The sequence below is a fragment of the Artibeus jamaicensis genome, unplaced genomic scaffold (genome assembly GCF_021234435.1).
Source record: "Artibeus jamaicensis isolate MK-2021 breed Jamaican fruit bat unplaced genomic scaffold, CSHL_Jam_final contig_47, whole genome shotgun sequence".
NCBI classification, from domain to species: Eukaryota; Metazoa; Chordata; class Mammalia; order Chiroptera; family Phyllostomidae; genus Artibeus; species Artibeus jamaicensis.
In genome coordinates this window covers 1,600,044-1,612,325 of record NW_026521848.1, presented here as the reverse complement: position 1 = coordinate 1,612,325, position 12,282 = coordinate 1,600,044, and the positions used below count along the sequence as shown (strand labels likewise).

At 52.8% G+C, this 12,282-nt stretch overlaps 2 protein-coding genes across 2 annotated transcripts; both read right to left on the bottom strand.

Annotated features, from left to right (window-relative positions):
* Positions 1–2,049: 2,049 nt before the first annotated feature.
* LOC128627797 (interferon lambda-3-like) lies at positions 2,050–3,495 on the bottom strand. Its single transcript, XM_053667525.1, has 6 exons — positions 3,480–3,495; positions 3,203–3,375; positions 2,818–2,895; positions 2,431–2,574; positions 2,235–2,318; positions 2,050–2,148 (listed from the first exon to the last, which is right to left on the bottom strand). The coding sequence occupies exons 1-6, from the start codon at positions 3,493–3,495 to the stop codon at positions 2,050–2,052; spliced, it is 594 nt and encodes a 197-aa protein (XP_053523500.1).
* Positions 3,496–6,314: 2,819 nt separating this feature from the next.
* LOC119037102 (interferon lambda-4-like) lies at positions 6,315–7,785 on the bottom strand. The gene is made up of 5 exons (XM_037129146.2): positions 7,618–7,785; positions 7,124–7,195; positions 6,886–7,029; positions 6,573–6,647; positions 6,315–6,413 (listed from the first exon to the last, which is right to left on the bottom strand). Exons 1-5 carry the CDS (start codon positions 7,783–7,785, stop codon positions 6,315–6,317), a joined length of 558 nt encoding a protein of 185 aa, XP_036985041.2.
* Between the last annotated feature and the right edge of the window lie 4,497 nt (positions 7,786–12,282).

The window sequence follows — 12,282 nt, the reverse complement described above, 5'->3', positions numbered from 1 at the left end:
CCAGAGAGGACACAACAGTCAGACCTCTTCCGAACCAACCCTAGAAATTCAAATACTCATGAAACGCACACAACCCATAGCACAAACAGTATCTTTTTCTCACTGTTTATTTGCACAATTTTTACAAAATGTAAAAAAATAAACATTTTATTGGGTGCAAGTTTGACAATTCATACAGATAAATGCATAGATAGTGAATGGGTGGTAATAAACTAATAAAAGTAAGCAATGCATAAATAAAATCTAAGACGCTGGGCAGGTGGGCCTCAGGTCAGGCAAACACGTCTTCAAAGCAGCCAGGGGACTCCTGTGGGGAAGACAGGATGGGGCAGCGACTATCCATGATCTGGGTCCCAGTTGTCCCCAAAACTGGTCACTCCACAGTCACTCACCTTTCTCTGGGCCTCATGGTGGCCATGCAGCCACTGGCAGAGATGGCCTGGGGGCCTGGGGCCTGCTGTGGCCTGAGCTGGGACCTGTGGGATGAGGAGGGTGGTATGTGAGGCAGAACCTGGGACAAAGGGGGTCTCAGGGGATGGGAGGGAGTCAGAGCCAATAAACACAGACTGGGAGCCCAGAGCACTCACACAGGCCTGGAGCTTGGTGTGGATTGGATGTGGCACAGCATGTGAAGCTGCTTACTGGCAATGACCCAGGGTGCAGGGTACCCCAAGGGTTGAGTTAGTGATAGTCCCCAGGAACTGCAGTGTCAAGGATAGCTCAGCCTCCAAGGCCACGGGGTGCTCCCACACGTGAGCAGGGGACACAGAGACAGATGAGAGCTATCTGCAACAGAGAACAGGTGAGGGGGACTGAGGAAAGAACAGTTAAAGGTAAAGCATCAGAGAAAAGGTGAGAGAACTCAGAGAATGTGGGCATGTGAGGGAGAGACGTCAGGGGGACTGGGTACGAGGGCAAGGAGATGGAGAGAAGTAAGACCAGGTGAAGGGGCCACGAAGGAGCCAGAGAAGCAGGGCCAGGGGAGGACAGGGCTGGACCTCACTCTGCCAACTCACCTGCAGCTGCCTTAGGTCCCAGGTCCTGGAAAGCAAGTGGGAGCTGCAGCTCCAGTTCTTCAGCAGGAGTGACTCCTCCTGGAGAGCAAGGGCAGGGTCAGCGCACAGCTGGAGGGCTGAGCTTAGAAACCTGCAGTGGGATTGGAGGGAGACTACAACATGAGGAGGGGGGTTAACTTCCAAAAGCAGGGTGGAGGCGTCTCCACTGCAGAAGAACATGAGTCAGCCCAATGCAGCACCCAACCCCATCCCAGGAACTTGTGACTATCCCATGTGATGTGACAATGGGACTTTGCAGATGTAACTAACCCTTAGAGATGCCAAAATAGATTGTCCTGGTTTACCCAGCAGGCCTCCTCCAAACACATGAGTCCTGACAAGCAGCAGGCTTTCTCCACCTGGAGGCAGAAGGGAGAGGGGGCAGGAGGGGAAGGCAGAGGGATTCCCAGCACGAGAAGGCGCTGACACACTGCTGCCAGCCTTGAGATGTGGGTCCATCAGCAAGCACCAGAGAGAGGCTGGCAGAGCTGAGAAGGAGCCCTGCGTCCAGCAGGAAACGGGGACCTCAGAGTGACAACAGCCAGGGACAGAGTCCTGCCAACAGTTTGCCTCAGCTGCAGGCGCACTGTCTGCAGGCCTCGCTGCAAGAACCCCACTGGCCACACGTGGATTTCAGCCCTGAGGGGCCCAGGTCAGAGACACAGGCAGAGCCCACCTGGAGCGTGGACCCGGGAGCTGTGAGATAATAAACTTGGGCTGTTTTCAGAGGTGGGGTTGGGGTGCCTTGTTCCAGCAGCAAGAGAAAACTAGTCCTCACACAGATGCATATTCACAGCACAGGAAGCATGTCTTTCTTATCATTTATTTGAAATATCCTTACAAAAAGTAGAAAAATAAATATTTTATCGAGTCTGAATTTGCAAATTCACACACACAAGTACATAAATAGTGGGTGGCTGGCAATAACTTAAGAACAGTGGCACGTGCACAGATAAACTCTCCTGATGGGGCAGGTGGCAGGTGGGCCTCGGGGTCAGACACACAGGTCTCCACTGGCGACACAGTTCAGGTCACGGGCCAGAAGGCGGAACAAGTTGAATGTCACAGAGGCTTCAAGGCAGGCAGGGGACTCCTGTGGGGAAGACGGGATGGGCCAGTGACTACCCCTGATCTGGGTCCCAGTTGTCCCCAGACACTGGTCACTCCCTGGTCACTCACCCTCTTTGAAGCTTCTTCGAGGTGGCGCAGCCAGCGGTGGAGGTAACCCCGGGGCCTGGGGCCTGCTGTGGCCTGAGCTGGAACCTGTGGGCAGAGGAGGGTGGTGTGTGAGGCAGGGCCTGGGACAGGGGTGAACCTATGGGGGTCAGGGGGAGTCAGAGCCCACAGACGTGGCCCAGGGGCCCAGAGCACTCACACAGGCCTGAAGCTTGGTGTGGATGTAGCGCAGCGTGTGAAGGGGCTGGTCCAGGATGTCCCCCAGGGTGGAGTTAGCCATGGCCCCCAGGACCTTCAGTGTCAGGGCCAGCTCAGCCTCCAAGGCCACAGGGCGCTCCCACACCTGAGGAGGGGAGAGACAGGTGAGAGCTGCAGGTAAGGGAGAAACAGGTGAGGAGGACTGAGGAAGGAAAAGTAAAGGTATAAGGTCATGACAGGTGAGAGGACGCAGCCACTGTGGGCTGATGAGAACAGGTCACTGGGACAGGGTGGGAGGGCAATAGATGGGGACAAGTGAGAAGAAGAGGTGAAGGGGCCACAAAGGAGCCAGATAAGTGCAGGCCTGGCCCTCACTCTGCCAACTCACCTGCAGCTGCCTCAGGTCCCGGGTCCTGGGCAGTGGGTGGGAGCTGCAGCTCCAGTTCTTCAGCAGGAATGACTCCTCCTGGAGAGCAAGGGGAGGGTCAGTGCACAGCTGGAGGGCTGAGCTTAGACCCCTGCAGTGGGTTTGGAGGGGGACTACAACATAAGGAGGGGGGCTAACTTCCAAAAGCAGGGTGGAGGCGTCTCCACTGCAGAAGAACAGGAGTCAGCCCATGGCAGCAACAGCAGGAGTCAGCCCACTGTGCCAAAGTGCAGGGCAGCCCAGGGAGGGGAGGGGACAGGTCCACCCTGAGCCACAGGGAGCATGGGAACCCCCAGAGGGAGGGTGGGGGTTGGCCCACAGCAGGTGGGGCAGTGGGGAGACTCACCAAGGCGTCCTTGGCCCTCCTGAAGGCCTTCATGTCTTGTGGGGGCAGAGACTTGAACTGGGCCATGGGGCAGCCCGGGAGGGCACTGAGGGGCGTGGGGACAGGAACTGCTCCCATCCTGGTCAGCACCATGGTCATCAGCATCAGTACCAACATGCAACCCACAGGCAAGTCTGTGTTACAGAAGGACAGACAGATGAGGGCACGGACAGTGTCAGGGGCTGAGGGCAGGGGCCGTGGAGAGGTGGGGGTCTTGGGCAATGATGTGGGGGCTCACCCAGCTGCATCCTCATCTCTGTCTCTGGTGTCTGTCAGCAGAGGGGGACCCAAGTGTCCACTGAGAGGCTGTCACCAGGGTCTCTCACTCAGCCTTGTTTGGTGTCTGTGACCTCAGTCTCCTCTGCTGGGTCTGAGTCTGCTGCTCTGTCTGCGTCTCTGCACCTCCAGCTCTGCTCGGATGGAACAGCTGCCTGAGCTCCATGGTACAGCTTTTAGCCTGGAGAGATGGGCAATCCCAGCTGATGTAGGAAAAGTGAAAACACACTGGCCACTAGGGGAGGCCCCAGGCTGGGGAAGCCCATGCAGGGCGGGGCCTTGAGCCAGGTGAGCAGCTGGAGGGAAAGAGAAACTGACCCAGATTGAGGTTCACCTACAGGAGGTGAGGTCCTAAGATGACTCTCAGCCCCACAAAGGGTGGTCACGGTGCCCTGATGATGTGGGGACAAATGGACTTGTCTTTGTGCAGGAAACCACATTCCAGTGAGAGGAGGAGAAAGGCACCTCTAAGGGTGTTGCCACCAAGACCCTTGAACTTCCAAGATAGATTATTCCCAGAAGGGGAGAAGAGAGAGGGAAAGAGGCTGCTGGTGGGTGAGAGGGAGTCAGAAAGGCAAAGCGGCCCAGAGTTCAGAGAGGAGACCAGCTCTTCCCTCCCTTCCGCACTTGGTCCTGAGAGAGAGAGAATGTGGAGAAGGGGAGCCTCACTAACATCTTAATTGTCCAGGCACCGAGGGACACAGGAATGGGAGGCTCTGCTAGGGAACTGGGGTGTTGCCAAGGACTTCAGGGAACCAGCTCAGTTTGTGACAAACACCTTCATTCATTCACCAAGTATTATTCAGCCCCCGATTTGTGTCAGGTATGGTTCTAGGTTCCAGGCATTGGGGGGGGGGGAGAAACAGCTAGAAAACAACTCTTTGAGGACTTTTTACTACAGAGGCAGGATGGAGAGAGCGGGGGATGGGCTTAGCATAGGGCGCACGATACATCAGAGTCTGGAAAATGAAAGAACTGAAGCCCAGTGGCAGCCGAGGGTAGGAGAGGGCTGCACTGAGTGAGGTGGTCTGAGAAATCACATGTGAGCAAAGACTTAAAGAAGCGAGAGAGAGAGAGGTATGGAGAGGGAAAACAGAGACCGCCTTGTTTTGTCAGGTATTTATGTCTCACCTCGTCGCAAAGCCCGTGCCACCTGCAGTATTGAAGTCACAGTATCACCAAGGGCACACTGGACTCTCCTTACATGTTAAATATGGAGTCACACTGGCAGAAGGAGAGAGGCTTAGTGTTGTGACCTGTTCTATACATACAGTTTCTCGAAATAATTTTTTAAAAACAATAATACTGAGTCAATGTCTGGACTCAGAAAAGAAACAAGTGATGAGGGTGAGATTCTAACCAACCTTTTTCTGACAGCCAAGGAGAGACCCTGCACTGTCCAGCTTCTGTGCAGCTAGGTCTTGTGGATTTCGAAGCAATGAGTTTGTAGCAAAGAGGCGTCAAGTGCTGTTTGATGATTAACTCCCACCCCAAACCTATTTTCCATTTATTCAAAATTCCAGGGAGAGAGTGGACAGACCCTCAGTTGAGAGTATCAAGCTCTGATAAACAAAAGTGTTTCAAAGCCAAGGACAGGGCCGTGCCCCAGTCACCTTCCAGGGCACTGGTCAGTTTCTGTCAATTGCAGTGGCCTTAACCCCGGGCAGGAGACATTGCATTAGCAGTGAATTCTGAAAAAGAATAAAGGATGTCAAAATTCCTAAATTCATACATTTTTGTTCGAAAGGAAGTTCCATGAGGTAGTTGAAAGTATAGGAATCAAATCTGGATGTGACCTTCATTAACTGTGTGATCCTCCCAGCTGGGCGACCTTGGCAAAGAGGCCTGCAGTTAGCAACCATGATCGCCAGCCCACTGACTTGGACTCGTGAAAAGTGCAATTGCCTGTGTATGTACGTGTGTGGTCACCTAATAGAGACCATTAGTGAAGACCATCCTATGGCCTCAGCTGGAAGCTTTAGAAACACTACTCCAATGTGCATTACTCATTTGCAAGAAAAGGACAAGAATGACATCGTGTGGATGAGGAAACTGAGGCTCAGAGAGAAGTAATTACCCAGTAACACCATGACTGAGAGGATGGCTCAGAATTGAAACTCATGTCACCTGCTTTCCCTGGTTCAGCATTTTGAACTGAAAAGTACCCCCAAAATGATCACAGGGCATCATCCATTGTAAATGCAAGTATATTTAATAATGGCAATAAGTCACCACCAGAAGACAGAATAGAGAATTACATAGGGATCTCACAAACACAAAAGTCACATGAGTAACAGAATCCAAAATACTCCAGTCACCTGAGGACTGTGGGCCCTTCCACTGCCAGATCCCTTAGGGGATGAGGCCTCCCCAGTGGGGAGATCAGAGTCGCAGATTCACAGAATCTCAGAGTGGACACAGGGCTGAGATGAGGGTGCGGGACCTTCCATGGGAGAAGGAGTTCTGGGCTTCTGTGACCAGAGAAGAGGAGACCAGTTCGTGGTGCCTGCAGTCAGTGTACCGTGTAGACCCAGGACCCAAGTCTCTTGGTGCCAGAGGAGGCCCCTGGAAGATCTTAGGGGGACGCATCAGATGGAAATGTCTTTGCTGCCGGGGGACACACCTCTTGGTCCTTGGGAAAGTGTTTGCTCCTCCTGGCGCACCCGGCTCAAACTAAGGAGGCTGGCAGGCAGAGGCGAAGTCCCCTGAGCTTCTCTGCGCCCTGGTGGAGACTCCAGGAAAGGGTGCCCCAGCCACGATCGCAGCCATCCGCCTTCCCCGCGGAGGCTTCGCGGGGTCAGAGACAAGGCCCCGAGTGCGCCACCAGCTTCAGGTCCCACGTGAGCAGGCGAAGGAGGTTGAAAATGACTCTGGCTTGTTGGCATCGAGGCGAGTCCTGGAAGCCGGGAAGGAGGCAAAGCGAGGCTGAGGCAGAAATTTCCTCCACAAAAACTCTCCTCCATCCATTCCCAAACTACCCTCCATTTCAGACAGAGCCTCTCCTCACACGGCCCGGCCCCCGATGCCCACCCGTTTAACCGTCAGCTCCACTCACGGCTCTCCGTGTTTTGGGGCGCCTCCTGGGTGACCTGAGGGGCTTCCTCGAGGAACCTGGCCTCGCCAGCTCCAGCTGCGGTGGGGACAGCAGGTAAACAAAACAGTCGAAGGACCCAGTGCCCCCCGACTTCACCTGCGAGCCTCCCAGCCCCAGACCAAATCCCAGATCTGCGGACCCCAGGTGGACGCTGATCACTTCTGCACGGGTTTGGGGCTCAGCGGACCGATCGCGGATCTGGCGGCCCCACGTGGGGCCGGAGGGCGCAGAGCAAGCTGGCGGGGGTGGACGGGCCGGGCGCGGGGACACTCACACAGGCCACCACATCCCTCTGCGCGGCCGCCAGCAGCTCCAGGGTCGGCACGACGCCAGGAAACAACTCGGGGCTGGGGAGGCTGCTCAACACGGCCTGGGCGTCCGAGAGGCCCCGGGCCACGAGGCGGAGTCGCGCGCAGGTCTGCGAGGACACCACGGAGTTAGTGGCGGCCGTGCCCCCCGGGCTCCCGGCTCCTGCCCTCAACCTCAACCCCGGAGCAGGACGGAGGCCTCACCAAGGGCCGCGGGGGGTCCCTCCTTGGGCGGAAGGAGCAGTTGCTTGGCCTCCAGCTCAGCGTCTCTTCCTCCTGGGGTGGGGGATGGGGACAAGGGAGGGGTGAGGGGGCCTCTTCGCCAGGGGCCCCTGAAGCGCTGGGGTGTCGGGGATTCCTGGACGTGGACGCGGACTGGCCAATACAGTCGTAGGTATTGTGCGCTGAATCACAAAGCGCTCAGAGAACGTAAACTGCGACTGAAACGCACCCCCTGCGGAGCCGGGCACCCTCACGTGAGCCGAACAGTCCCACAAGAGGCGCCCATTTGTGACTGGCACGAAGGTACTTTCTGTGCTGAAAATGCCCGCAGCCCGCAAAGGTCTCGTGGGCCGAATTCTGGACCCTGAGACCCAAGATGCCTCTGCAGGACGCTAGGGTCTCTCAGGGCAGGGACCCCATCCCCGACCCGGGCAGGCCCAGCGTCCCCTGGGACTGGGGGTCTGCGCATCACTCACGTAGTGGTCCCTCAGCGCCTTGACTGCCTCCAGCGCCCTGGGGTCCAGCCAGCGGTAGTGGGACAGGAGGCAGCGCTGGGGTTCAGCTACGCCCTCATCCGCCACCACAGTCAGGGTCACCAAAACCCACAGCCCCATGAACACCGCGGCTGTGCCACTTGGTCTCATTTCTGCTCCTGTAGAGTGTGAGGGACATCAGGGAGGCCGAGGGGAAGGCCCCGAGTCCAGCCTCTGCCTCTGGATAGACTGGCAGAGGGACAGACCTCAAGTCGCTGGCGCTGAGCACCCGCAGAGGAAGAGATGCCGTGGGCCCTGAGACCCCTGCTGCCCCGACCCTCTGGCCCCTCACTCCTCACCTGCAACGTGCCCTCTGTGCCTCTAGAGGGAGTGGGGTCTGACTTGTGCTGTCCTCTGCCAGGCGTCCAGAGTGGTGTCCACCTTGTCCAGCAGGGCCTGCTCCCTCCATGATGGCTTTTATGAACCCCAGCTGGGCTTCCCCCTTCAGGTCAAGTTTTCAAACATCAGTGCTGGCTGCTGGCCCAGTAGGATGCTGGCCCAGGCCTGGGGACTTTACCCACCTGTCCCTGGGTGCCAAGCATGGTGCTGCCCCAAGTCTCTAACCTTAGGCAACGGCTTGTTTCTGTTTTCTAAACGTGTGTTTGTCTTTTCTGCTTGTGTTGGTCTTTCTTTTGCCCTCTAGGAGTGAACGGAAAACACACCATTTCCTTCTCTTGGAAGCTACAGACTTGGCAGAGGTGCCCAGACAAGAGTTTGCTTGGGAAGTTCATACTGGTGGTTCCCAGTGCTCTCTCTCTTATTACATCTGTCTCTTCCTGTTTTCTGTCTCTGCATGAATATTCCCCCCTTCACTTCTCTCTTGTCTTTTTTGTCCTGGGGGATCTTTGTTCTGGGGACACATCTGAGAAATACATCCTTAGGCGATCTGTCGTGTAGGAGCATCAGTGAGTGCACACACACAAACCCAGACGGCACAGCCTGGCACACACCCGTGGTACAGCCAGTGGTACAGCCAGTGGCTCCCAAGCCACAAACCTGGGTAGCACGTGACTGTATGGAATACCGTACCAGTTGTGATGCAATGGCTACAATGGTTTCTGTGTTTTCTAAATAGAGAAGGTGCCATAAAAACGTGATAGAAACAGATTTTTCAAATGGAACACCCGTGTAGGACACTTACCATGGAACTTGCAGGGCTGGAGGCTGTTGAGGGTGAGTCAGTGAGCGAGTGAGTCAGCAAGTGAGGGCGAGGCCTGGGACCGTGCGTCCACCACCACGGACCTTACCAACACTGCACACTTAGGCTACACTGAGCTGATTAGAAATATTTTTCTTTCTGAAATCACAAAGTAATCTTAGCTTTCTGTAACATTCACTCTATAAACTTTAAAATTTTTAACTTTTCTACTCTTTAGTAACAACACTTAGCTTAAGACAAATATTGCACAGCTGTGCAAAAAAATTTTATGTCTTTACATCCTTACTCTATAAACATTTTGTATTTAATTTCTTTTTTGCTTTTCAAACTCTTTTGCTAAAAGGGAAGGCACAAGCACACACACTACCCTAGGCCGACATAGAGTCAGGATCGTTGTATCGCTTTTTTCCGCCTCCACGCCTGTGCCTCTGGAAGGGCTTCGGGGACAGGGGCACCCACGGAGCCGGCCTGGCCCATGATAACAGTGTCTTCTGGGATGGCCTCCTGAAGGGCCTGCCTGAGGCTCCCCTTGAGGAGGTGTCAGTCTGGTCATAAAATGTCCCTGGGGCTTTGTTTGGCTTGTTTCTCTCCATCACAGATTTCCTTGCAAGTACATAATGCATCATGAACATTCCTCTCTATTAACTGAAACCTTTTGTTGTGGGGGACCATGTTTTCAAGCTTTTTAAGGAGCTTGTTGAGGTCTGCAAATCTTCTGCTAAATCTTTCACTGTGAATTTCTGGAGGGTTCACCTTTTTTTCTTCTCCTACTGTCTCCTTTTTTCTCGCCTCTTCTTCAGCCATGAGTGCCTGTTGCAGTTCCAACAGCTCCTAAGTAATCAGGTGCTCAGGGACCGCCCCAGTGTCATCCTCACCCACCTGCAGGGTAAGGGTGTTTGCCATCTTAATCTCAGCCTTGCAGATTTTTTTAAACTTTTTTTCATTGATTATGCCATTACATTTGTTCTATTTCCCCTCCTCCGTTCCCCTCCACCCTGCACAACCCTCTCCCATCATCCCCCCCTTTAGTTCATGAACACGTGTCTCAAGTTCTTTAGATTCTATATTTCCCCTACTATTCTCACCCTTCCCCATCTATTTTCTATCTACTGTCTATGCTACTTATTTTCTGTACCTTCTCCCCCCTTCTTCTCCTCCCATTCCCCTGTTGCTAACCCTGCACATGATCTTCATTTCTATGGTTCACTTCTCATCTAGCTGTCCTCTTAATTTGCTTTTGTTTTAGGTGTGGTTGTTGATAACTGTGAGTTTGCTGTCCTTTCACTGTTCATCTTTTTTATCTTCTTTTTCTTAGGTAAGTCCCTTTAACATTTCATAGAATAAGGGCTTGGTGATGATGAACTCCTTGAATTTGATCTTATCTGAGAAGCACTTTATCTGCCCTTCTATTCTAAATGAAAACTTTGCTGGATAGAACAATCTTGGTTGTAGGTCTTGGGTTTTCATGACTTGGAATACTTCTTTCCAGCCCCTTCTTGCCTGTAAGGTCTCTTTTGAGAAATCTGCTGACAGTCTGATGGGCACTCCTTTGACTGTCCCCTTATCTCTTGCTGCTTCTAAGATTCTCTCCTTCATTTTAATCTGGGCTAATGTAATTATGATGTGCCTTGGTGTGTTTCTTCTTGGATCCACCTTCTTTGGGACTCTCTGAGCTTCCTGGATTTCCTGGAAGTCTATTGCCTTTGCCAGATTGGGGAAGTTCTCCTTTATTATTTGTTCAAATAAGTTTTTTACTTGTTGCTGTTCCTCTTCCCCTTCTGGTACCCCTATCATTTGAATGCTGAAATGTTTAAAGATGTCCTGAAGGTTCCTAAGCCTTTCCTTGTGTTTTTGAATTCTTGTTTCTTCATTCTTTTCTATTTGGTTGTTTCTTCCTTCCTTCTAGTCCACTCCATTGATTTGAGTCCCAGTTTCCTTCACATCACTATTGGTTCCCTGTGCATTTTCCTTCATTTCACCTAGTGTAGCCTTCATCTTTTTTTTCATCTAATTTGTGACCACAATCAACCAGTTCTGTGAGCATCCTGATCACCAGTGTTTTGAACTGTGCATCTGATAAGTTGGCTATCTTTTGGTCGCTTAAAAGTATTAGCTCTGGGGCTTTGATTTGTTCTTCTGATTGAGCCATTTTTGGTCTGTTTGCACCTGTTATTTATGAGGGGCAGAGCCTTAGGTGTTCGCCAGGGTGGGGCAACCCACATCATCCCTGGGTTGTGATGCTCTATGTGGGGGAGGGGTCAGAGAGGGAGTGGTGGCCTTGTTCCTCTCTCTCACAGATTTTAGTCCCCTCTGCCACTTTCCACAAGCAAATTGGGCCCTTCTGGTGCTGGTTTCCAGGTGGATGGGTTTGTGTATGTACTAGGACCCTGTGGGTCTCTCCAACGAACTCCCCTGTGAGACTGGGAGTCTCTCTCAGCACCTCAACCCCCACAAGTTTTTTCAATCTGTGATTTTAGGCTTTATTTCTCATTGCTGGGGCCCTGGGTTGTGCAGTTTGTCTCACTGCCCATTTTTTGCCTAGTTTATCTGCGCACGAATGTGTGTCCTCTGTCAGTCAAGAGGCTTGTGCACTTCACAGGGTTTGCTGGTTTCCTCCCCACCCTGGGTTGTAAACCACCACCTTTCTGCCAGGGTCTGCCAGGACCCTTCTTCCGTCGCCGACTCTGCACCCCTTACCTGTCTGGATGAATGGTTTGCTGTTGTTGAACTTTAGTACAGTTCAATTTTCTGTTCTGGTTGTGTTTTTGTTTCTAAGTCTTTATTGTCCCTAAATTTGGTTGTGTGAGGAGGTACAGTATTTCCACGTACACCTCCATCTTGGCTGAAAGTCCTCATGTAAGTTCTTTGGATTCTCCATTTCCTATTCTGTTCTTCCCCTCCCCCTATTTTCTTAACTGTAACTACTGAGGAAACCTCGGGAGACAGTGCACAAGAGCTCTCTGTATTATTTCTTATAAAGCATACGAAACTACTATTATCTTAATAAAGAATTCAATTAAAAATATCCAAAAAGTGGTGTCTGCAGAAAGCCAAAATGTTTAACCTGGGGAAAGGAGGGAAGAGTTAAGGCAACCAACCAGAGCTGGTGATACATCCAGAGGCTAGCTCCATGGAGAACAGGTACCATCCTGGGTGAGGTGAGTCAGACAGTGCGACTAGATTGAGGAACACAGCCATTGTCAGACCTCACCTCTGCAGGGAGGGAACCAGGGGAACTCAGGATAAAGCCCCCAGCCTTGCTCTTCTTCCTCCCTTCAATCCCCTGCCAGTACCTCCCATTGGCTGAACCTGACCACAAACCAGAGGGCTGGGAAGCCTCTAAGATGCTGTATTCCAGGATCCAGTACAGGCCACTGATCAATGTGGAGGGGTCAACAGAGGTCACCTGCACAGTGGCAGAGTGGTGGAGGGCCAGTCCAGTGTTCTAC

Bases quoted from the DNA above. Each gene is read 5' to 3' on its own strand.
- LOC128627797 (XM_053667525.1), bottom strand. The intron at 2,896-3,202 runs GTGAGTCTCCCC...CTTGCTCTCCAG, and splicing joins GGAGGGCCAAGGACGCCTTG to GAGGAGTCATTCCTGCTGAA. The intron at 2,575-2,817 runs GTGAGTTGGCAG...TCCCCTCCTCAG, and splicing joins GGGACCTGAGGCAGCTGCAG to GTGTGGGAGCGCCCTGTGGC.
- LOC119037102 (XM_037129146.2), bottom strand. From the start codon at position 7,785: ATGAGACCAAGTGGCACAGCCGCGGTGTTCATGGGGCTGTGGGTTTTG. The intron at 7,030-7,123 runs GTGAGGCCTCCG...GTGTCCTCGCAG, and splicing joins GGGACCCCCCGCGGCCCTTG to ACCTGCGCGCGACTCCGCCT. The intron at 6,414-6,572 runs GTGAGTGGAGCT...CCCGGCTTCCAG, and splicing joins GCCCCAAAACACGGAGAGCC to GACTCGCCTCGATGCCAACA.